This window comes from Ipomoea triloba, chromosome 4 (assembly GCF_003576645.1).
Source record: "Ipomoea triloba cultivar NCNSP0323 chromosome 4, ASM357664v1".
Taxonomy (NCBI): domain Eukaryota; kingdom Viridiplantae; phylum Streptophyta; class Magnoliopsida; order Solanales; family Convolvulaceae; genus Ipomoea; species Ipomoea triloba.
Window position 1 is genome coordinate 29,821,111 of NC_044919.1, and position 24,159 is coordinate 29,845,269.

General features: G+C 37.2%; 5 protein-coding genes across 13 annotated transcripts; 1 reads left to right on the plus strand and 4 right to left on the minus strand.

The window, feature by feature from the left end:
• Positions 1 to 1,310: 1,310 nt before the first annotated feature.
• LOC116016937 (transcription factor UNE12) lies at positions 1,311 to 4,774 on the plus strand. Its single transcript, XM_031257404.1, has 6 exons — positions 1,311 to 1,887; positions 2,410 to 2,529; positions 2,603 to 2,668; positions 3,255 to 3,320; positions 3,867 to 3,944; positions 4,076 to 4,774. Exons 1-6 carry the CDS (start codon positions 1,555 to 1,557, stop codon positions 4,307 to 4,309), a joined length of 897 nt encoding a protein of 298 aa, XP_031113264.1. The 5' UTR covers positions 1,311 to 1,554; the 3' UTR covers positions 4,310 to 4,774.
• On the minus strand, positions 4,255 to 7,485 carry LOC116016938. 3 transcript variants are annotated; one of them, XM_031257406.1, is made up of 6 exons: positions 7,135 to 7,485; positions 6,469 to 6,593; positions 6,071 to 6,148; positions 5,522 to 5,606; positions 5,098 to 5,147; positions 4,255 to 4,990 (listed from the first exon to the last, which is right to left on the minus strand). In XM_031257406.1, exons 1-4 carry the CDS (start codon positions 7,351 to 7,353, stop codon positions 5,594 to 5,596), a joined length of 435 nt encoding a protein of 144 aa, XP_031113266.1. In that variant the 5' UTR covers positions 7,354 to 7,485; the 3' UTR covers positions 4,255 to 4,990; positions 5,098 to 5,147; positions 5,522 to 5,593. The 3 variants fall into 3 exon arrangements, with proteins under 3 accessions (XP_031113266.1, XP_031113265.1, XP_031113267.1); XM_031257405.1 differs by having other exon boundaries at positions 4,255 to 4,993; XM_031257407.1 differs by lacking the exons at positions 4,255 to 4,990; positions 5,098 to 5,147; positions 5,522 to 5,606 and having other exon boundaries at positions 5,928 to 6,148; positions 6,477 to 6,593.
• Positions 7,486 to 8,043: 558 nt separating this feature from the next.
• On the minus strand, positions 8,044 to 9,166 carry LOC116015229 (auxin-induced protein 22D-like). The gene is made up of 2 exons (XM_031255256.1): positions 8,814 to 9,166; positions 8,044 to 8,697 (listed from the first exon to the last, which is right to left on the minus strand). Exons 1-2 carry the CDS (start codon positions 8,999 to 9,001, stop codon positions 8,304 to 8,306), a joined length of 582 nt encoding a protein of 193 aa, XP_031111116.1. The 5' UTR covers positions 9,002 to 9,166; the 3' UTR covers positions 8,044 to 8,303.
• Positions 9,167 to 12,166: 3,000 nt separating this feature from the next.
• On the minus strand, positions 12,167 to 17,546 carry LOC116017259 (F-box/LRR-repeat protein 17-like). Its single transcript, XM_031257807.1, has 11 exons — positions 16,856 to 17,546; positions 16,501 to 16,602; positions 14,972 to 15,116; positions 14,702 to 14,886; positions 14,476 to 14,580; positions 14,096 to 14,193; positions 13,794 to 14,008; positions 13,618 to 13,684; positions 13,418 to 13,503; positions 12,587 to 12,691; positions 12,167 to 12,416 (listed from the first exon to the last, which is right to left on the minus strand). Exons 1-11 carry the CDS (start codon positions 17,452 to 17,454, stop codon positions 12,348 to 12,350), a joined length of 1,776 nt encoding a protein of 591 aa, XP_031113667.1. The 5' UTR covers positions 17,455 to 17,546; the 3' UTR covers positions 12,167 to 12,347.
• Positions 17,547 to 19,011: 1,465 nt separating this feature from the next.
• Positions 19,012 to 23,914, minus strand: LOC116016635 (glutathione reductase, chloroplastic). Of its 7 annotated transcripts, none has more exons than XR_004097771.1 (11): positions 23,459 to 23,914; positions 22,728 to 22,953; positions 22,364 to 22,642; positions 22,104 to 22,280; positions 21,133 to 21,186; positions 20,875 to 21,023; positions 20,520 to 20,583; positions 20,275 to 20,445; positions 20,037 to 20,171; positions 19,508 to 19,602; positions 19,012 to 19,343 (listed from the first exon to the last, which is right to left on the minus strand). XR_004097771.1 is itself a non-coding variant. In XM_031256990.1 (10 exons), the coding sequence occupies exons 1-10, from the start codon at positions 23,833 to 23,835 to the stop codon at positions 19,561 to 19,563; spliced, it is 1,674 nt and encodes a 557-aa protein (XP_031112850.1). In that variant the 5' UTR covers positions 23,836 to 23,913; the 3' UTR covers positions 19,012 to 19,560. The 7 variants fall into 7 exon arrangements, 1 of the variants encoding a protein (XP_031112850.1); XR_004097766.1 differs by having other exon boundaries at positions 19,012 to 19,356; XR_004097769.1 differs by having other exon boundaries at positions 19,012 to 19,363.
• Positions 23,915 to 24,159: the final 245 nt, after the last annotated feature.

Here is a 24,159-nt window from a genome sequence, read left to right on the forward strand (position 1 = left end):
TTGCTTGATGGCTCAATTACACACTTTTTAAGTTCAGTGGCCTATTTAACACTTTTTCTTAAATTTTTTTTTTAATGAAATTTATACTTGTACCAGGGATTGTCCCTACAATACTAGCACAAATCCATAACCTTTCTGATAATGTTAATTATCATTTAATGAAATGCTGAATATTTTTTTTTTTGAGTACTATTGACTCTGTTACAATGTAGTATATGTTCATAGCTACTTTCTCAATCAAATGAGGCTCGAGCCCACCCCTTCCCATGTGGAGGTGCAATCGGGTGACACTAGACCACAAGGTCTTTACAATGAAATGCTAAGTATAGTTTAAATAAAATTGAAATTCAAATTAAATATCTTAAAAGCAAATTATAAGATGATGTTATTAATGCATGAGGTTCTAGTGTACAATGATCTATCACTGTATTTTGGTATGACAACTCTCAACATGTCGACTAGTCACCAAGAAGATCTTTTTTCTTTAAGGAGTTATTCAACTTTTATAGTAATAAGCAAGGGACACATGCCAAGACTCCCGCTAAGCAAGGATGCGTAGCGCTTGTCCATAAGTCAATATGGTTAGTCATGTCACATGTTCTTATTGAGTCGATTAAAACTGATGGGACAGTCAAAGTGATGTTTCATCGGTCGCTAGTCCCTCAAGTAGGGTTAGGTCCTAGATTGGAAAATATATTGTTGGAGTTGGATATGATTGAGAATCCCTTGGTACACACTGTATATTATCATCACTTTTATTTTATTTTGAAATTATATCGAATGCAAGATACATTGGCGGTGATTATTGTGTTAGAAATTTTTTGTTAATAACTAATAAAAAATGCTAAAGTAATTATTTGGTGATATTGTGCAATAAATAAAAGTTTGATGCAAAAATATTTGTAATATGAAAATAAAGTTTAACTGAAAAGTCATGGTAAAAAAAAAAGGCAAGAAAAAAATTGGTAACATGATGTAAGAATGGGACGTGGAATGATCTCATCAAGCTTTTGCCTTTCATAACAAAAAGATTTTTTTTGAAAGCAAATAACAAAAATATTTTGAAACAGAATAAATACTTTTATGCGATATTTATTATTTAAGAAATGAAATAATTTTATTAAAATTTTAAATATAATTTCATGTTTAATATAATTATTAAATTAAATTAACATGAAAATAAATAAATGAATACAATTTTATTAATTGAATTGGGCACAATAGAAAATAAGTCCGGGGAGAAAACAGTAAAATCACAAACTTTTTAGCTGAAAGTGGAAAAAGTCGTTTTTAAGGGAGAGAAAGGAGCCATCAAGCTTTTGGCGACACCATTTGCACTCCTTTCTTCCCTGCTCTCACTGCTCTGTGGAAACTGAAAAACCAAGACCTTCATATCTCTCTCTTTCTCTCTCTATATATGTATATATAGAGCGCGCGCATATATACATATATACATAGACTGTGCGGTTAAACTTCATCGGTCGATGCTTTTGGGGGCACACGTCGCGTTGAACTCGTCGATCCAGGAGACATTTGCACGTTCGAGTCACCGGAATGTCTAACAATCCTACGGACGGATCTTCCGAGGACTTCTTCGACCAAATCCTAGGGTTTCCGGCATATGCCGCGGCCGATGCCAATTTGGCGGGAACGGCTTCCGCGGCTCCGATGATGCTCCAGCTCAGCTCCGGAGACGGCTCGGCTCACCTCGGCGGTGTTAGAATCGGCATGGGGCTGGGCGGGCTCGGGGGACCTTTTCACGGAACTGGAGCTGCGCCGTTTCCGCTGGGGCTGAGTTTGGAGCAGGGGAGAGGAGAGTTTATGAAGATGGACGAGTCCTCAGCGAGCATGAAGATGGATATCAGAGCTTCTTCTTCTATGAAACCTGTAAGTAATAAGTATCCGTCTTGTTTCATGCTTCTTACCTCAGCTTGATTGCCGTGAGAATTGGACAAAACTGAATTTCCTTTTGTTGATTGTTCTGTGGTGGAGTTTTCAGTTTTGGCTCATAAAGAAAACAGAGTTAAAATTGAACTTATTTCATCTTTCATGGTTACCGATAGGAATTCGACTTTTACTAAAATTTCACCTATTCTGCCGCCAGTGTAACTACTCAAATCGGTATTTATTTATTAAAACAAAGATCATAATATGCTGAATTATAAATAGGATTTTCTGTCTTAATAAGTAATTAGAATTAGAAAGAAAATAGGTGGAACTTTGCTATATATTTCTTTCTTAATTCAACTGTTAAAAGTTGTGTGACCGCTCTGAGACCTGCATCAGGAAAGACGCAAGGTTTTAGGGAAAAAGGGGGTTTGTTTCAATAATAATGTGTCTAACTGGTGATAATACTAACAGTTTCCAAGGAATTGTCCAAATTATCATGGTTTTCTATAACTTGTACAGGGTTTCCATGGCCAACTGATGCCAAGCTCGGTTCCTGCTATGCCTCATCCACCTGCAATTCGACCAAGAGTGCGGGCAAGAAGAGGACAGGCAACTGATCCACATAGTATTGCTGAGAGGGTATGCCTCCTAGAAAGACAACTTGTGTATTTCATGTATATTTATGACTTGTGTATTTATTCTTTTTCCACAGTTACGCAGGGAAAGAATAGCAGAAAGAATTAGAGCGTTGCAAGATTTGGTTCCCAGTGTTAATAAGGTCAGCTTTTCTCTTTCTTTTGATAACTTCAATCAAGCTCAACTGTGTTAAAGTCTTGTTATGAAAGGAGAGGTTAGAAGATGGGAACTTCTAACTTCAAAACCCTATATTCCTAAACTCAATCATTGGAGATGTCAACTTTTAAATATTACTCCGTACCTTAGTTTTATAGATTTACACATTAGGGTTGGTTCCTTCCAGATTTCAAGTATGTTTCCAGGTGGTTGATATCATTTCTGAGGCAACAAGATGCAGGATCAAACTGTATTTTTATCTGTTCCTCCTTCACATTTTGATATGGATAGAGCCTTATTTGAGATTACTGTTCCAGTCTTCTAGTTTCATACCATCACATTAGAGAGTAACTTTTTATCAAGTTTTTTGCTTGGGCATTAATTTAATACATACGTTGACCTGCCTACTCTTACTCATATGCACACAAGGGCACCTGCATCTTCTGGAAACGTGTGCAATGGCCATTGTATTTTGTCTAACGGAAAACACCATAATCCTGCCTTATTTTCTGTTTAGTATTAGTTTGAATATATTTATATATTCATAGATTTATTCATTTTTCCATGTGCAGACTGATAGAGCAGTCATGCTTGATGAAATCGTGGATTATGTGAAGTTCCTTAGACTTCAAGTCAAGGTAAACCAACCCACTTGCCTCTCCCCAAGATCTTTTCATGTGACTTATTTATAGTTAATGAGAAGTTATTTAGTTCTTTTTTGGTGCTCCCCTCTCTCTCTCTCGTCTATAATGGAAGAATATGCTCTTTGCTTTGATCTAATGATATTTCATTTGTTGGGTCTGCCTTATTCTTTTCCTACTTGGTCCAAACTTGCTGGTTCTGCGCTAGATTCCTTTTGTAATTGAGCACTGGATTTCCATTGTTTTAAGTTTGTACCTCTAGTTTAATATTGATTTTCAAAATCTTGATGGTTTTTGATGGATTGTTAATGTTAATTATGTACTGTCTCGGACAGTACGGATACATTGTGATTCTTAAAATGGAAAATGGATGGTGTAGATCGGTTGTGACTCTTAAAATGGAAGAGATGGTTATGATTACAATAATATTTTGCTTTGCTTTGAAGGATCTGCACTCTCTTGAAAAAGGAATGTGCTTTGCATTGTGGAAATATAGTACACCGTACTACTTGTCTTTGTATTAAATCTATCGTACAATTACAGGTGTTGAGCATGAGCAGATTGGGGGGAGCTGGTGCCGTTGCACCACTTGTAACTGACATACCAATATCATTGGTTGAGGTAATATTCGCAAGAGTTTAAAATAAATTTCCACACTTTATATGCTGTATGAATTGAAGAATGAATTCCAGTCTCAATTAAAAATTTGAACTAATAGTATCCACTCTTACCAACAACTTATATGTTTGCAGGAAGAGGGGGGCAGTGAAGCAGGAAGGACTCAACCAGCCTGGGAGAAATGGTCAAATGATGGCACAGAACGGCAGGTTGCTAAACTGATGGAAGAAAACGTTGGAGCAGCAATGCAATTTCTTCAATCCAAGGCACTGTGCATCATGCCAATCTCTCTTGCGTCAGCAATCTACCATTCTCAGCCACCCGACACTACACCACTCGTGAAGCCTGAAACAAATCCCCCCTCGTGAATCCTTACAAACAAAAGATGCCCAGGATGTCCTATCACAAATTGCTCCAACCCAACAGGTCTGCTACCCTGTGCCCTTATTGAGCGTTTCAAAATGGAAATCAAAGTCAGATATGCCAGGGCCCCAACCTTTGCCTTTATCTTTCACCTTTATTCAAGACATGGTTCGATGTCGTATTTTAAAAATAACAAAATATGTTGCTTGCTATAGATTTAAGTGGAGGAAATATTGTCAAAAGTACTCTTGATATGCTGCACGATTTTTTTAAAAAATTTTATAGTCCGTGGTGGGACTGGGGCTGTAGTGGTGGATGATAGAAAGCGCTTTTGTAGTGGGGACTCTGGTTCTGTTAGTGGATGTTGGGGCCCGATAAAAGGGATGGATGCCTACATACATATATTTTGCAAAAGTTGTAATGTATTTCATAGTGTAAGAACGAATAGATAATGTGTTTAGTCCCAAAAAGTTGGATTTTTTAGTCCAACAGGCACCAACTATCCTCTGTTTTCTTCAAGCGTGCGTGGTTGGCTTATGAGTGGGTTTTATTATTGAAATCGAATCATTGGGGAGAGGATGAAGAAAGCCATATTATTAGTAAGGATCTGCGTCACGTCATCCCCCTAATAATGTAGTATTCCCACCTCCAGCTTCAGAATTCATACGTTGCGGGTTTTGTGTGCCCTGCTGGAACATAGATAAGCATAGCATCTCAATTAGTAATGTGATAATACCATTATGAACAGAGTCTCTAATCTTCTGAATAATCCAATTCAGTTCACAATCCTAACCTCTGGCTTTTCACCAATCACCAATTTGTGTATAGCACGTTTTGGATGTTCTGGAGAAGTTGAAAAATATAAATAAGGGAAAAGACAGATTTAATTTTTGGACAAGATCATTGTAATAAAAATAATGTAATAAAGATATTCCATAAGGGAGAAAACTATGCTAGGTGTAATAAGATAATGAATGAATTGATGATTAAATGTAATAATCAGACAAGGTATTTATGCCATTGTTTGGAGATGAGGGAAATTCGGTCCTCCATAAGGATATGAAATCTGCATGCAGTACGTGGCAATTGGAATATCAACATGGATTAATATTTATGAGCCACATAATTATGACTTTACAAGAACAAGCTCCAAAAATGCAGCTAAGCAACTTCAAATTAGAACTATTATGTAATAGCACAGCATAATATTTACTTACATAATTGTTCAAGTTATATTCTTCAGATCCGAGTAGTCAGCAACCATTATGGCATATATCATTGGAGCATTTTTAAAGCACCCCCCTACAAAATAAATAAATAAAAATTAAAAATCAAGAACTTAGATCCAAATCCTCAAATGCTAGATAGCAACCAGCTCTCTCAAGATAATGAATCAATATGTTATTCAAATACTGGGAAAAAACTAGTGCATTCTTGTTAACAAGCCATAAGTCCAGAATATATGAGAAATGAATATATGGATCCGGCACTTTTGTAATAAATGGCAAAAATAAAAATAAAACATAAAAAGGATGATCCTGTATTCAGGCCAACAATATACTGGCGATAAGTAAACAGAATACAATATAGGCTCATAGCAGAGGTGAAGAAGGGGACCCCAGACTAATTCTGTGTTTGGGTGAGTAGAAAATTAGGGGAAAGCAAATGAGAGAGCAAAAATTGGATAATAAAGGAATAGAGTGAGTTCAAGTAGCAAAAAGGAAACTAGCTTTCTTAACCAGCAACAAGTTAATTAGTGTAATCACCTTTGATCTGTAGAAAATGGAATAGAAGGGTGCAGCCTAATATACACCAATAGGAGTAACTTCAATGACCTTAGCCACCTAAAACATTCCAAGGAATAAATAAATAAAAGAAGAAATGTTTATATTTTCATGTAAATATAATCAGCTTCATTAATCTCTTAAAATTGAGGCAATAGAAACAATCCATTTAACATGAACAATAAAGCAAAATGCTTCTAATGAACAAATATTCGTTAAATATCAGTCTTAGTCAAGCATACGCTACATATTTCCGGTTGGCACAGGTGCACAGCAGCACTGATTCCATTTAAATGCAAACGTAACTATAGACAAATTACGAAGTAGCATTTAAAATAAGAATGCATGATACTAAACATTGATTACAATATAAAACATACCAACATACTGCATTCATTGCAGAGGAAGCCATCCCCATTGTTGCTGATGTGCAGGATCCAGCAAACAAATCACTGCAGATCACTTGTAATTGGATGTATAGCAAGGTAATATCACCTTCACCTGACTAAAAAAATAACATCAAGGTTCGACAATGTGCTGATAAAATGTTAACATAGAGAGTATCATTACATTCAACAGGGTTCTAAGAAGGTTAACATTCTAGTGTTTGCCCCTGAAGACTCCCAAGACGCATCGAGGTAGTTATCTGGAGCATCTAGATGCTACTAGCCAAAAACAAAAACAAAATGCAATTTCGAATTCAATTATTCATATCGAGAAAAAAAAAAAAAAAAAAAACTAAACACAGATGCTGATTTAAGATCACATAGTTAACTAAAGCAGAAAATGATCGCCAAGCCTTAACAGAAATCGAAGGAGCATCCAGGTGCAAGGATGCAAAAACAAAACAAAAACAAAAATGCAATTACGGATTCAATTATTCATATCGACAAAACAAAACACTAAACAAATCAGATTTAAACTCACATAATTAACTGCAGCAGTGAACGATCGCGAAGCCTTACAAGAAATCAAAGGAACACTACGGATTTTATGAAAGAACTAGACACGTACCGACAAATAGAAGAAAATGTGAGAGAAGATACCCGATATATATGGCGGAAAGTTTGGCGTACATCTGCCGGCGTCGGACGGCTAGACGAGCTAGCATTTTCCTTCTCCGGCAACGGAGCGAGCTTATTCGACAGTAACAATTGGAGAGTTTGGAGCTGAGAGAAGGAATTGGACATGATCTTCACGACTTCACTCTCTTGAGTCTTGTCTAATTCTTCAACAATGCATTCTTCCACAATAATAAAGCCCATTGGGCCACAAAACTATTCCCCCAAGCTTAATATGGGCTTTAGCCTACTCCCTTTCCCCTTGCTTGTAGCCATAAGCCCATAAACACCATTTTTTCTCTGGCCCATTATACATATTATGGACTTCACTTGTTTTCCGTTATTTTTTATTTCTAATTTTTTTTATACTTAATAAACTTTTTGATATAGCGTTTTGACTGACAACAAAAATTAGCTGTCCCTATTTAAAAGTGTGTATTTGAGTAAATCTTATCTTGTGATCCTAACCCAATAAAGAATCAAGAGGCAAATCACCTCCCACCAGAATTTGAACTGAAACATTGTAGTTACAAAGTTAACAATTCGACCAATTTGGTTGAGTTTGACCCACTTTTTGATATAGTTACTAAAAATATAAACTTATAGAAAATTCTAGGCGTTGGGGGGAGGCCGCGGGTAAAAGCCAAACCTAGCACCTGGTGGTTAGAGGATTGTTAAGTATGGGTAGGTAAAGGGTCAAGTTTAACACTTTCAAAAATGTGATGCGGTTTATAAGAAAATAAAATTACTGTAGTTATAACTTTAGGCTACCACTATTCTAGACCGTCTTAGCATTCTGTATATGTAAGAATTTTTCATAATTTTTGTTGTTAATACTAAATTAATTAGTTTAAAATGAGATGGAGAGATAAGTTCCATGATGATGGACAACAATTGAAGAGAATTGTTTTTGTTTTTGTTTTTGTTGATATTATGGGTCACAACTCAGATCATCAGTTCAACCCTACAAAGAACGAACTATAATTGAGCTTTGCACTAAATATTGTAATATACTATTCTTTTCACTATCTATTTCTCAATATCAATACAGTTTGAACATATGTTTACAAAGAGTCTGCCGAGTTTAAGAACTGAAGAAAATATTTATATATATAAAATATATATATGTTGTTTTGTTTTGCCGTCTGATCATCTTAAGCCTTTAGCTTCAGATCCTTGAGTTTCATGATTCTGAGGCGTTTGCAGTTGTTAACGAACATCTCCCACGGCACATCTCCGGCGAGCATCCAGTCGCCGTCCTTGTCTTGGTACGTGGGAGCATAGTCAGATCCGTTATTCATATTGCCTTCCCTCTCGGAGTAAACGCAGATATTGCTGCTGCATTTAAACATCTTCTCCAACCCCTTCACTAGATCTGGGTAGCTCTTGTATACGTTTAGATCCATCTTTCTTAGATACGGGGCTCCGTCCATGCTCACTTTCACGTAAATCCCACCGCCCATCTCCGTCGACGTCTCCGGCGACTTGTGTGCCTGGATTACGTTTTTCCGGTAGGACCTAACCGGTGGCCATCCCACAACTTGTGTCCTGAAAGTTTTGAGTAAAAATGATCTGGTTAGTATATAGATCAGGATCAATATAATAAACGCGAAAAGTGGTGCGAGGAAATTAAGAATGTTTTGGGAATTTTGATCTGAACTTACTTTGTTGCAGGGGCGGGGTCGTCTTGGGTGTCGCTGGAAGAACATCCCATCTCCGATGATGATCTCTTTTTGGTTCTTGAGTTTAGGGATGTTTCTCTCTCTGGTTCATCTGTGCCCGGTAATCCTAACCTTAGCTCGGTGGCTTTAAGGTTGAGATCGTCGTTGTCGTAGGTTGCCGCCCTCTCCATGTTCGATGATGAGATGATAGGAAAGACGTGGATCGGAACTAACTGCTTGAAATTAACTTGATGAGTTTTCCGGCGAATCTCCGGTGAGTTGTTGACTGCTCTCTCTCTCGATCGGATGAGGAATACAATACGCAAATTGCAAGTTGTGGTTTGGTGTGGAAATGGAGGATGACAACGCAAGAGTTTTATAGGATAAGTAAGGTGGGACAATATCTGGGCGACTTATGCCCTCTGTGCATGCATTTCGTAGCAAACGATGTAAGCACTCTCACGCGCATCACGCTACGCGGATGAAATCAACCAATCCTCACCTCCTGTTTAATCACGCATAGGGGTTAGCGAACAGAGCTTTTCGTAAATTACTCGTGTTTATATTCGTATTCGTGTTCAGTAAACATCCGATGTTCGTTTATTAAGGTAAACGGACATAAATGAACAAATTTTAGAGTTCGATTCATAAACGAACTGAGTCTGAATAGTTGTAGTCTCATTTGTTAAGAGCTCATGAATAAGCTCGTTTATTAATGTTCATGAACAAGTTCGTTTAGTGTTTGTTACTTGTGTAGTTGTGTTGTTTGTTTGATTATCGTCACGTATATTATTTTTTATTTATGAACGAATTGTGATCATGAATATGTACAGATTTAACGTGCAGACCGACAAGGTTTAATGACGCGCGTGTTGCAAAAGTGGTGGCGGGTGGGATTGGGTGCGGGGACAAGGGATATTAGATACAGCTAGGGTGTTGATTAGAAGACCGGCAGTTGCGGGTCTATTGAAGTGGAGCTGGGGAACAAGGGAGGGACAAGAAGAGCCGCCCGAATTGATACGGTGGTCCGGGAATGGACGGACCAGATTGTTGCTGACCGGGCCTTACCGACGGAATCGAGGAGCGTTGGATCACGGCAGTTGGAGGAACAGCCCAATGTGACGTGGGTCCAACGTTGTCGGTTGATGAGTTCAAGCATGGGCATCTAATGTCGCGATAATTAGTGTCATCAACAGTTAACTGACTGATTGCCTCTTTTGCTTTTATATATTTTATAGTTATTTATTGGGTTGGAAGTGTAATATATTACTCACAATATTCCATATGGTTTCGATTTGTACAATATATAATTACACCTGATACATTTGATTATATTGGATCAATATTGTAAAAACGAATTGTTAATATTACTCATAATGTAAGTTAATACAAGGAACAATTAACAAAAATATATAGTTGTATAAGGTAATAAAATGGTTAGAATGGAACTTGTAGATGCAAAATAAAGTACGTTAGTCATGTAATATATTTCAGTTAAAATGTAATGTTTTTAATAAGTGTATAAAATATATTACTATTCAATTAAAATATTTTATGTTATACTTGAGAGGATCGTTTGAATATTACAACAATACACCATGTTATATATATAAGGTCTTAATTGCTTGAGCACTTATCTTTTGGCTGGTAAATAACTTCCCGTATTGCAGTCATAATAATGTTTTGATAATGAATCTTTTGAATCTTAAAATTAACTCTACAAAAGCTTATATTAACTTATCACTTATGTTACTTAACCCGCCAACCTAATATAATCCAAACATCATACAAGTTTGTAAGCAGTACAAATATACATTTTAAAAATTTTCATGATAATAATGATATAACTATATGGGATAATTAGTGAGCATGGCCGGGTGAAGACTGAAGAGTCACTTAGTGATATATATGCCTCTTAGCTGTTCTCCTTCAATTCATATATAACATCAATCAACTTCTGGTTCATAAAGTTTCAACGTATACATAATGCACATTCTCATCATATAATTAAGAATGAAGGAGCCAGCCACAGCTAGCTTAGCCAATGTATATCCATGCATGCATCATCTTGTGGTTTAGGAAGCATGGATATTAATATTCCACGTACGAATGTATCAAGATTGAGAAAGCCCTTTAACCTAAACCACACCCTTACAATGGGGTCGGTGTGTTAAGATAACTCTTAACACCTGTGGGTCATCCAAAACAAATACATGCATTATTTGTCAATCTTGACACCAACCATTACAACGGTTCACTATTTCCTATCAGTTAAAAATGTTAATAGCTGATGTGATAAATATTATGAAACGGGTGTATAGAGAGGGAATAATATTGGAGCATGAAGATAAGATATATGATGTGGGGAGAGCTAGCACAAAAGGCCAAGCTAGATAGGAAAGGAAATGAAGCATATTGTATGGGAATGAAGATAGAGATGGGGGATGGATGGGTACGGTGCACATGTGCGATGTGATAAATGATATGAAAATGAGATGCCACACGTGGATGGGATGGAATTGGGAATGAAGTTTCATTTCATCATTTCTGGCCCCGGCCTGCAAGCCTTCTAGTCCGGCCGGTTGGCCATTCCCATCACTATACACCAAGCATGCCCTCATGCTCCCATTTCTTCAATTCTATGCCCCCATCATTAAATTAGCTGGCAATGGCCGCATACGTACTTACGCATGCATGCATCGTACGTCTAAACAATGATGACCACATATACATCATGCATACAAGCTGAAGAATGGAGTGGCATGGACTACTGCTTTCAAGATGCATGCATGTATTGGGTTTATCGAGGCAAACCCCACTCCTCTTCCGAGTATGTGAGTAAACCCTCGCCCTGTGATCCTAGCCGGCAAAGGACCACAAGGAGGTTAACCAGCCTAGGTTGCCCATAGCTGACCGGCTCAAACCCGGGTGGCAGACGGTTTCGAACTCAGGACCTCACGGCCGCGAGCGTCTTGGTCTTGCCACTCAGGCTGCCCTTACGGGCAGATGCATGCATGTATGGATGGATGGATGGATGCCATGAAACGGTGCACATACTATACAGGGAATACATAGGGGGCCGGTAATTGACTCAAGGGTGGCATAAGGCCAACAAGTTCACATGGACACTAATTATGATGAATCTCTATACACGTGCTCTCCCTAGTACTATTGTCCACTAATAACTCCATCGTCCCACCATATTCATATCACATACCATTGACTCATTCAGTCTTCCTGCAATTCCATATTCTATTCAGTCCTGAAAACCCTAATTTCCTAAGTACCACTGCACTTCACAACCTTGTATAAAATTGTAAAGTCATATATATAGAATTATTGGATCAGAATATATATAATTTTCAAATAATTTCTTCTAAAAATAATATTGTATTAAGAAAGTTTAGAAGGAAAATGTAATAAAATTCCAAATATCTTCCTACACTTAAATAATATGTATTTATAGTTTAATAATAAATAAACATCATTTACTGGGGGACAAGTAGAAAGTTCAGGCATTGGCCAAGATTATTTGCTTCAGAAGATAACACTAACTGCAGAACTGAGACTTGAAAGCTTTCTTTTTTTCTTCTGATCATCATATGGCTGCAGAATGGCAATTAACATATTATTTTCTAGTAGAGAATAAGAAATATTGTGGAGACAATTGAAAGCAAAGATCACTTTCATGGGGTTTATAGAGGCAAATAATTGGAGCAAGAATCACTTTCAAGGGGTTTACACAATAATGTATATTATGGTGAGTTGTATATTACCTGTGGGTTGAACAAACCAGGAACCATCTGTATCCTTTTGGAGCCATCAGGGAGGCGCTTGCAAGGAAACTGAGTCTCTACAGCTGCAAATTCACTGCTATTTACCTGCAAAAGCATCATGATTGCTTCAGTAAAACTCTTCTATATAACCTAGCTTGTTCACTTCCCTTAAAGAAAAAGTAGTGGAGTTCGGTTTCTCAAGGACAGAACTTTAATTTTCTCTAAAACTTCCTTCACTGCTATTTTAGGCTTCAAGTCACAGCATTAAACAACACATCACAGTCGCTCAATGAATCTCTGGTGATTGGGATGAGGACGTTTTATAGGTATATAGAAGTGTTTACAGACTTGTTCAGAAACTTCAGTTAAGTTGACATCGTAAACTATAAAATATTTTACATCTCTATTCTCTACTTTATTAAGCATCTGTGTGCTAATCTATTGGAAGACACAAAAGATACCAAAAGGAGAATCAACTATCTATTTTGTTTGTACAAGTAATAGAAGCTAAGTAACCAGCTATTAAGACTCAAACAATGAAAAAACATAATGTCCAGCAGCGGAGGATGAAGCAGATGTGTTCTTAAAGTATTTCTTACAACCCAATAGGGTAGCTGGGTGGAAAGTTTTTTTTTTTTTTTGATTAAGCATCTTGTACATTACTGGCAGAAATGGATCCAAATGAGAAAAGAAAGTCAGTGCCATTGTGATTATGTTAATGACACATGTTTGTATCAATAATGGAAGTAGCCAGCTCTTAGGAGAGCACAATGTAAAAACTAAAAAGCATTATTTCCAGAAGAGAGGATAGCTAGCACAACTGAGAAATACCTGGGTCTGAATGCCCTCAACCAAAACACCATGGCAACCTAACGCATGAACATTTTCCAAATTGGGGCACTGAAGTAACAATCTCTCTGCAGTGTCAAGGACACATTGTTAAACTTTAAATGCAACAAATATTTCATTTTCGAACAATTCATTAGGTAAATGTAGACGCACAGACTCAAGATTCAAAACTCAAATGCTACCTGGTTGCAAATTTCTACAAGAATTTAGGTTAAGATCAACAAGCTCCGGGCAATTTAAGTATAATGCCTGCATTGAATTTAACATAATCAAGGCAAAAAATGAGTCAAATTTTAGATCAGTTGAATACCTCAATACCTATAATTCAAGTATTCAACTACTGAATATAAAAGCTCACATCTAAGCCAGAGCAGCCCCATAAGCTTAATTTCTTCAACCGGCTGTGTTTAATGATCAGCTTTTGATATGCACGGTGTAACTCGCTGTTGGGTATTTTTTGAATGTCAGAGTCACCATTCTCCTCTGGGCTGTCTAAATTTGGATCACATATGGTCATTCCACAGTCCATAATCTCTAGTTGAGGCAATTGAGCTGTAGCAAATTGAATACCACCTAAAGAACAAGCATGTCATAGTTATCATATGAAGTGCAGATAAATAGGTCCCAGGAAGACTTAGTGAAGGGCATTTTAAGCATTACTTGATGTAATATTAGGACAAAGGGCAAGGAGAAGTTTGGACATTGTCTCAGGAAAAACATTGCATATCATTCCAATGCCACTGTCACTTATACTAGACCTGAAATAAAAAGGAAAAAACATCAATCAAAACAGACAGTCATGCAAACTAAATACAATAATATGTTCATAGAACTTGGAATTCCCCCAGAAGCATGATTGAATTCAGACTAAACTGCTTCTGTTACCAATCAACCAGCTGCAGCATACTTAAATTTATTATTTTGCTTCTCTGTTCAGGTTTTTTCTTACAAGTCAAGCAATGATCAGGATACTGTCCCTTCATAAAGGAAAATAAATTGAAAAAAAAAAATGCATGTCAGGACTTAGAATGAAAACCCACCCACTCAGATCAAGTAACTCAAGCCTTGGGTAGCTTGAAGCAATAGCTGCAACAGATGCATCAGTTATTTCAGACCCAAGAACAAGGGAAAGCATTCTCAACCCCCTGCAGATCAAAGCAGTCACATTGATTTCATTCACCTTCTTGTCAAGGAGGGAAAGGGAAGCATTATTCCAAGAGTTTCTGCAATTCCAGGAACTTAACAACCAAAGCCACACATTCAAACCTCAAATTTGCTGCTGCAAGAGCAAGCACAACAGCATGTGAAAGCCGAGCAGAAGCAATGTGAATGTTTTGTAGTCTTGGGCAGCTTCTTCCAAAACCATCGACCATGGTGGCAATATCAGTGTTGTCATTATCTTGACGAGAAAACTCCAATGAAATTTCCTTCAAACTGGGACAGTTGAATACCTATGTAAATATGGCATATCACAACAGAGGTTAGTGATGTGAGAAGCACGCTGCAATGGAACAATGGGGATGAACTAGTGCATACCATCTTAGAGAGACAACGAAGATCTGAAAGCCAAATAGTAGATAGCTTGCTTGAACAAAGAATGAAACCTCCAAGGTTAGAGCATCCTTCCATCTTGAGATTGGTAAGGCATTTTCTATCAGCAAGAAAATGGCTCAATTCATCCCTGCATAAGTAAATAAATAAACAAACAAATAAATAAAATATGTATATGGGCAAGCACGTGAGCAAGGTTCATTGCCAGAAGTTCAAAATATCACCCACCAAAAAATTTTATATTTAAAAATATCATTTGAAGTAATGAGAATAGGGATTTCTGTAATGGTAACATGGAAATTAACATTAAATGAGCAAAAGTCTAATGACATGATAAAATGCGTTCATAAAGAAATGGTTTAAAATACAGAGCAAAATGTGGCATTCTTATTGTAAATTGCACAATTAGTGCTCAAATGTATATCCACTATGCTGGTTAGCGAATGGGGCAAAGATCACAAGACAAGATCCATGGTTATCAAGGCGGACTTTCTAGGCGAGATGCCACCGACCGCCTAGTCGACTAGGCAACCACCTAGGCGATGAGTATATATATATATATATATATATATATATATATATATATTGAAAATATCTTGTCTTGGGCAGCCTTTTTGCAGCCCTATTTACTCTAAGTTGCCTTGAGGAGATGTATGTATGTATATATATATATATATATATATATATATATATATATATATATATGTATGTATGTATATATTGAAAATATCTCGTCTTGGGCAGCCCGATTTACTCTAAGTTGCCTTAAGGAGAGTAATAGTTTTTCCTAGAGTAGTGAGAAGTCTAGTATTTATTGTGCATCTTTCCAATGTTCTTTAGGCCTATATATATGGTATATAATCTGGAGTGTTCTAAGTAATGAATAAGATAAACCCCTCTTCTCTACTTTGAAATCAAGAAGAGTGAAATTAGAAAGAAAAAGAAAAAAGAAAGGCCAATTGGGCAAGAAGGAAGAAAGAAGGCCCGTTGGCGGTGGAAGGGTGCGGCGTGACAGCCTAAGCTCTCTGGGCAAGGCGACATCATTAGGCGTCAGGTCTCCACCGACCAGACACCTAGGCAACAACTTGATAACCATGACAAGATCAATCAACCAAAACGATCTAAGCAAAGAAAACTTCATTTAGCAGAATGGTACATCATAGTTGCACTTTAAGCAAGGATAAAGAATGCCAAACAACCAAATCACTATCTTTTCGTGAAAGAGAATTGAAGTTCAAAGATATAAGCCCTCTCTCATTTTAGACAATAACAAACATGATAAGTGCACAAAAAATAGAGTATGGCTTATGGCAACATGGTAATAGCATTTTTTTTGGATGACGATGAAAACCATAAGCCACTACTTGAGTGAATGCACTAGGTAATAGCATTTCTTGACACATAAACAAGCTTTGGCATGTTGCATTTAAAGAGACAGATAACAGAACACTCACCAATTGACCTACATATGCTCAAATCAACTAAGGACATTATAATCGGGACGGAAAGCATACCCAGTGATACTATTTACTGAGGTGTGGGATGTAAATATCTCCAGGGACTCCAGGTTAGGGCATGAAAATGCAATGCAGGCCAGCATTGTAGCATCAATATCACTGTGACACCAAAACCAGAAATATATAACAGATCAGCTTCCAAGGATAAAGTTCCGTTACATCATTATACGATCAGCATACAGAATCAATCCTTCAGATCATGTTTGTACTGGAGATTTTGATTCTAATTAAGATTGCAATGCGTAAACGAGTTTCGCTTGGTATATATCATTGCATATTTGCATTTTAATTGAGCTTATGTCTTCCATCAAATCAAGCAATTGAGTAGATAAACAGCCGGGATCCACCTAACCTTTCCATTCTAAGGGAAAGTGTAACGAGTCCAGGGCATTTCTGCAACAACGATCTGACGTGTCCAACCTGGGCCTTGGCGGGAACCTTAAGCCTGAGCTCCTCCGCCGCTCTCCACAGCAGCCTAGCAGTATCCCTCCATCCCTTACACACGCCCGCCGCCGACAACAACGCCGGCGGCGGCAGCCTCTTGAGCACCTCCCAAAGACAAGCACACGGCAGTTTCCCTGACCCGCCTAGATCGGGAAATCCATCGTCCCCTTCGTCTTCCGATCCGGCCAAGTCACCTAGGTCAAAATCGTCGAACGACAGAGCTCGAGGGAGGCGGGAGCAAGGCTGGCGCGTCTGAGGATACACGACAGCGGGGAGAGGGGAAGGTGAAGCTGACGACGAGCAGTCACCGATGGCCGGAGAGTTGGAAACGGAGACGGAGACGGAGAGGGAGGAATCCTTGTCCTTGGAGAAGTGACAAACGTGGCCCTTCTTGGGAGCACCGCACCGGCCACAGTTATAGCTCCCACGCTTCTTGCCGCCGCGCTTGGGCGCCAAGACGTCGGAGATCGGCGTAGCTGGATGAGGAAGATGGCCTTGCATTTGCATTTGGCTTTTTTCTTCTCAGAAATCTCTCCGCCAAAATGCCTAACCGATACAGAAAGAGCATCAAATTATTGAGGAAGCGGCGGGATATTTGGTGGTTTTGGCGCCGATGTTTTTTAAATTATTTTTATTAATCCGAGACCAAGAGGAGCGTTATATAGGGGACAGCACTACAGTCGTAGTAGGCGCGATGCGGTTCTGTTGACTGTCTACTGTACCGTTGGGTTGGATTTTAGTTTTTGCTGCCATATATTATGCCAAGAATTTGGAGGAAAATTAATTTCTATTTTTCATTTTGGTTAAAGAATTAACTTTTGGTAAATCATTCGTGGTGGAATATGAGAATATCCATAAATTTGGTAAAATATCTTCAGCATGTTATGTTATTATAGTATCTCCATTAGGCATAAGTTTTGAGAAGTTTTTACGGCTATGTTTGGCAAATCTAACTGAAATGGTAGCTGAAAGTTGAAAAGTAGCTGAAAACTGAAAAGTTATAAGCTCGAAGCTGAAATCTGAAAAGCTGTTAAACTAACTGTTATGCTTAAAAGTGTTTAGTAAAATTAGCTTTTTGATAAGTTGATAAATGTAAAAAGACTAAAAAGGACATCTACATAAAAGTTAAATAATTTTAAATTTAAATAGGTTTGTTTACATATTAAAATATAAAATAATGAAATCAATATAATTGTAAAATATAAATAAGAACATATATTTAAAAATATATAAAGTAAAACAAAATGTTTATAATTCATAAAATTAGTTCATACAAAAATTATTGTTTAAACACAAATATCAAATTAAAATTACAACGAAACATATTGAAGAAAAAATGCCAAAAGAGTTTTAATTGGGAGGAATAAATGATGTCATTTATTTAAAATAATAAGGATAAAGATGGAAAAAAGTTAAGAAGTTAGTAGCTTATTTTTGAAAAGTTACCTGAAGTAGCGTTTCAAAATAAGCTCTTATTTTAAGCTACTAGTTTATTTTGAGAGCATTACCAAACAAAGCTTATAGCTTATTAGTAGCTTAAAATAAGCTATAAGCTCCTAAATAAGCTATGTCAAACACAGCCTACGTGTATAATTAGAAAAAAGAACTTGGAATTTATAAATAATAATAATAATAATAATAACAAAAAACAAATCTGAAAAACACACACACAAAAAAATCAGATTAACACAAGGCACTGCACTTCACTCGATCAGGACTGGAGTTTTTTTTTATTATTAGTGAGTCATATAATTCTGATAAAAATTAAGACTTTGCAGAAAGACTCTTCACACCGCAAATTATATCGTGGACCGTGGTCCACGATATAAGAACTGCTCTTCACACTCTCTTCTCCACGTATGTCTAAAAATTTGCCAAAACTTTTCAAAATCCACTATTGTGGATTCTCTACCTCTGATTTTTTTAAAGTTTTGAAGATTATAAAAATTTAGGTTAAACGATTTTCACAATATCAACATTAAAATTAAGAGAATGTTGTCACAAGCAGACTTCCTTTCGGGGAATTTATGCTTTCTTAAAAGTATTTATTCGATGCTCCTGTCAAATTTCAACTTTTATTCAACTTTATCATTAAAGCATTGCAAAAAGGTGTGAATGAAGTTCGAGTGTTCGACAACCTAGAGATCAAAGGCTCAAAATAAAAATAGAAACCCTATTAAGTTAAATTAATCGAAGCCAACCACGCAAATAGCAGTCTGTAAAAAATGCACATTTTATTGAAGTCTACACAAACTTAACATTCCACATGGATGGGCTCTCTTATTTCCTCTAATAGGCAAATCTTGTGTGCGTAAATCCTTCTGATTTGTAGGTTCCATGCCTGCTGGCTGTTGTAGACGAAATGTTATATAATCCATGTCCTTCCCCTGGTTAATCTGTTCATGCAGGCTTCAATCTCCAAATTGCACATGCCAAAAATCAAATCAAGCTAGCACAAAAACTGAAAAAATACCGAGGAGAAAACCAAGCAAAGCAACCATTTTCCCTTGGTTTCCGTATTGAAGCACGATGTAGAGAGGGAGTTACCAACTGCTCTCACCCAATTTCATCTGGGCATTGCTTATGCATCAGATTGATCTTCATTGCACAATGTCAAACTCCAGCAGCGGATTTAGTATCAGACTCAGCTGTTCCCTGGAGTAATATATGTGGTTAAACAAACTAAATAAAAAGATCACAGCCTACAAATTATAGAGTATAAGAGTGTGTAATGTGTATGATTCTATAGCTCGGCAATTAAGACCTAAAGTACATTCACAGATACTAAAGCATAATCTTGCATAGAGATGCACATCCTTATAAATCTAGGTTTATAATCTTTTGACGGTAAGAATTCAATAGTTGATGTTCATTGGGTAAAACTACAGAATTGTTGGATATGTAGTAATATGCAATATGCATGTAGGAGGAAAGTAAAGCAAGGAAATAAGGTGAATAAAAGCGCATTTATCAAGAAAGAAGACAGAGACACAGTTAGACTTCTTGAATTCATGTTCTTGTACACAAGAAAGGTCAATCCATCATGAAACAACAATCCAGTTTAATCAAGATTTGAATTGAGGAGAAACCTCAGATGGATTGCTCCGAATCTTTCTTGTAGGTGCCCTCATGGTGACAAACTCCTCTGCTGATGTTGGGTGGATACCAACTGTGGCATCAAAATCTGCTTTTGTTAAGCCAGCTTTCAAAGCAACTGCAAACCCCTGGATAAATGACATAAAATTGTATGACATGCAAGCTTTGCCAGTAAGGCGGCAGTAATCAAGTTGCAAATGGGCATATTGAAAAATGAAAGAGAGCAACTACCTGTGTAATTTCTGGTGCATCTTCTCCACACATGTGCAAGCCTAGAACTTTGTTTGTCTTTGCACAAACAATAAGTTTCATGAAAACTCTATCTGTAAGGCCAGAGAGTGTAGCCTTTAAGGGCCTAAAGTTTGATGTGAAAATGTCTACATCACCATATGCATTTATGGCCTGCAAAAAGATTAAAAGATCAAATTATGAAGATCAATTCTAGCACTTTCTGATGTATGTTGTTATCAGTTCACCTGTTCTTCAGTCAGACCAACTTGCCCGATAGGGGGTTGAGAAAATACTGCAGAAGGTATAGCCCTGTCCAAGAGAAGAATATCAAACAAACTTGGATGAAATTTATTGAATCTTCTACAAAAGCCAAATAAAGATTTTCTTCCAAGTCTTCTGTTCTACAAGGGGGAAGATGTAAATGTATAATATATATAGACTATTCCTTTATATGATTTATCATATATTCTCTATATTTATTTTCATGAAACTTTTTCTACCCATACTTACAGTGCTTATACTGAATGCCCATAAGCAGATCTTAAGGTTAATCAAAGCCTTCAAGGCATCAAAAAGTATCGTGCAAGAAAGAGCAAGCACCTGTAGTCTGGTTTAGTAGGCTCATTAGCAAAAAGAGTCTTTGCCAATGCTCCTCCTTCCATCAAAGCAACCGGAGTTAAATTCACCCTATCAGTAACATCACCAACTGCCCAAATCGATGGGACTGACGTACGGGAATACTCATCAACCTAATGAAACAATTTCAGTTACAACTTTCATTGTGTAAATAACTGCAAGTAGTTCGGAAGGGAGGGGCTAATTAGTAAAGGGTAAGAAGATATTTAGAAGATAAAGGACCTCTATGGCTCCATCCTTTGTCATTTTCACTCCCACTGTCTCCAGTCCTAAAGTCTGCCAACAAAGTCAAAATATCAACAAACTAAATTAGCCATCTCTCTAACTCTGACATGAAGAAGCATCTCAACAACCAGCTAGTCTATCTTAGAAAAAACAGAGCAAACATGCATCAACACCAAGGGCGGAGCCAGAAAATTTATGTTAGGGGGGCCAAAATTATAGCAAAAATTTACATTGCCAATCAACATCAGTACCGATCATACATGATATCATTATATATACCATACATAATTATACAATGTATTATCAATAATAATTTTAATGATACTTTATGTAACGATTGGCATTGATGGCAATCAATACTCTATAATTTTCCACATGACACAAAATATATATAATAATAATCTTGCTTGTCACTCTTTTATCAAATAAAAGTTGTCAATTATTTTGTTGGCAACATTTTTTTTTAAACATAATTACCCGATATTCATTTTACTAATTAACTTGATATTTCAAAATTTGAGGGATGATAACGGAACTCAAAATCACGAATTAAAGAACCAATATTAAAATTAGTTTTTCCAATTTCAAAACTAATCTTTTGAATTAGCAAATGTGCATCCTAAAAGTGTAAATAAATAATAAAAATATATAATAACTAACTAATTAATTACTTGATTTATTTCTTTTTATTTGGTGAATTTGGACTTCAATATATGTTTTGAGCTTATTTAATATATACATAGTAGAATTTTTATAAAAATAAATAAATAAATTGAGGGAAGCCAAAAGAGAATTTTGGGGTGGGTTGGGATGAGGTAGGGGTAGGGGAGCCAACCCTCCCCATACACGTACCTCCGCCCCTGATCAACACCGATACACTAACCATAACCACCTATATAACTAGGAAACATTGTAGGAAGTGCTTTTATGTTATAGCTAGGAAAAGTTTTAAAGGATAAGCATCACACCTTAGTATTTGGTTTACGCCCCGTTGCAAACATGATGTGACTAAAACCTTCAATTGTTCCTTTATTAGTTTTCAGAGAAAGTGAGCCATCTAGTGACTTGGTAATAGCTAGTGGTGATTCCTCCGTGTGGAACTCAATTCCTCTTAGTACCATTTGTTCCCCAACAAAATCCCTAATCTGCATAATTTGTAAGAACTTGCATGAAGAAAATCGTTTTGGCCAAATGCACATTAACTGAACAAGAGAAGTACTTAACTCACATCTTCATCAAAGCCTCTGAGAACCTTTTTCTGTCTTATAAAAACATGGACGTCACTTTTCAACCCATTGAAGATCCCAGCAAACTCAAGTGCAATGTAGCCACCACCAACAATTGCAATTTTCTTTGGTTTTGTGGGCAAATCTAGTGCTGCATCAGAATCTATAGCATATTCACTTCCAGGAATGTCTGGAATAAATGGGCGCCCTCCAACTGAAATTAGTATATTTCTAGCCGAGTAGAGTTTCCCATCCACATCCACTGTGTGTGGGCCAAGAACCTGAAGATGCAGCAAAAGGGTATGCTATGTATAACAGACGCTTAAAGACTCATCTTTAAATGTTTTTGCTGAAAACTTAACAGACCTTTCCACGCCCTTCAATAAGAGTGACACCAGCATTGTTAAGAATGTTCTTGTAGATTCCAGTGAGACGTTGCAATTCAGCATTTTTATTTGCAATAAGAGTGCTCCAATCATGTTTTGGTTCTGTCTCATAATTCCATCCAAACCCACAGCTCTCCTCGAATTCATGCGAATACTTTGAAGCATACACAAGTAGTTTCTTGGGTACACAGCCACGAAGCACACACCTTAAATAAAGGATTCATGAAAATGACAACAATTAAAAAGCGCGCACACACAAGATTAACCAGCACTTTATAGATTTATCCTTTGTCTTCACAAAGCTTTTTCATGTTATTGGGTGAGCAAAACACTATCAAAATCAAATAAAATTAACCCCACTGTAAATGAATTCACTGAATCCCAATTCCCAATACTCTTACAAGAAAAAAATAAATTGAATAACATGTTAGTAGAGCTTAATGCACAAACCGAACTTCTTTTTTCATCTAAGGAAACAATTTGTATCCCACCCGCGGAAACAGCTCTACCTTCATCCCAATTCACTATGAACTCAGTACCGGCTATGATTGTAAAGATGATGAATTTAAGCTAGCATGCTAAATTCACAGCCTAAAAGAGCAAAATCTGCTCTCTTTTTCCCCTTTACGATGGTATATACAGAGGACAAACAACAGACAAGTATTATCAAAATATAAAGCCGGCAACAAAATAGTGGAATTGGAAACTCACGTGCCGCCAACACCGCCGGTGGAATCGGACGAAATGGTGGAGAAAGGAAGCTCACAAACAGCTACAGAAGCCCCGAAATTCGCGGCAAAGCGAGAAGCCCTAACGCCGCCGCTCCCGGCGCCGATAGTGAAGAGGTCGAAATCATAGTGGCTCGGCGGCTCGGAGGCAGCAGCGCCATTTGAGGACTCGGCTCGAGTGGTGGAGAATCGGCGGCCGTAGGAGAAGGATTGACGGCGGAGATGGAGAGAAGGAAAGTTTACAGAGTTACTGCGGAGCGAGAGAGGCGAGAATCTCGGGAGTTGGTTGCAGAGAGCATAAAGAGCCGGAGAAGAAAGCGTGGAGCTGAGCTTAGGTGTGCTCAGAGACGTGGCCGCCATTCTACGTTGGAGGAGCAGCCGAGTTGTACGACCGGGTATGTAGCAAAAGCGATATGAACTACTACAAATCGCCCTTGTACGCATCATTCTCTCTGTCATTCCACGCAAAGTATGCACTATATCTCAGTAAATTTTTATTATTATTTGGACAACAATATTGTAATCACTAGTTGAAAGTGTATATTGATACAATAAATTTGATTGAAAGTATATTGGCAAGAAATGATTTCAAATATTAGAATCATAATTTATTTATTTGATCATCTCTTTCGAAACAAATTTTTACGGAAAAAGTGTCAAATAGGCCACTGAACTTATCGCTTT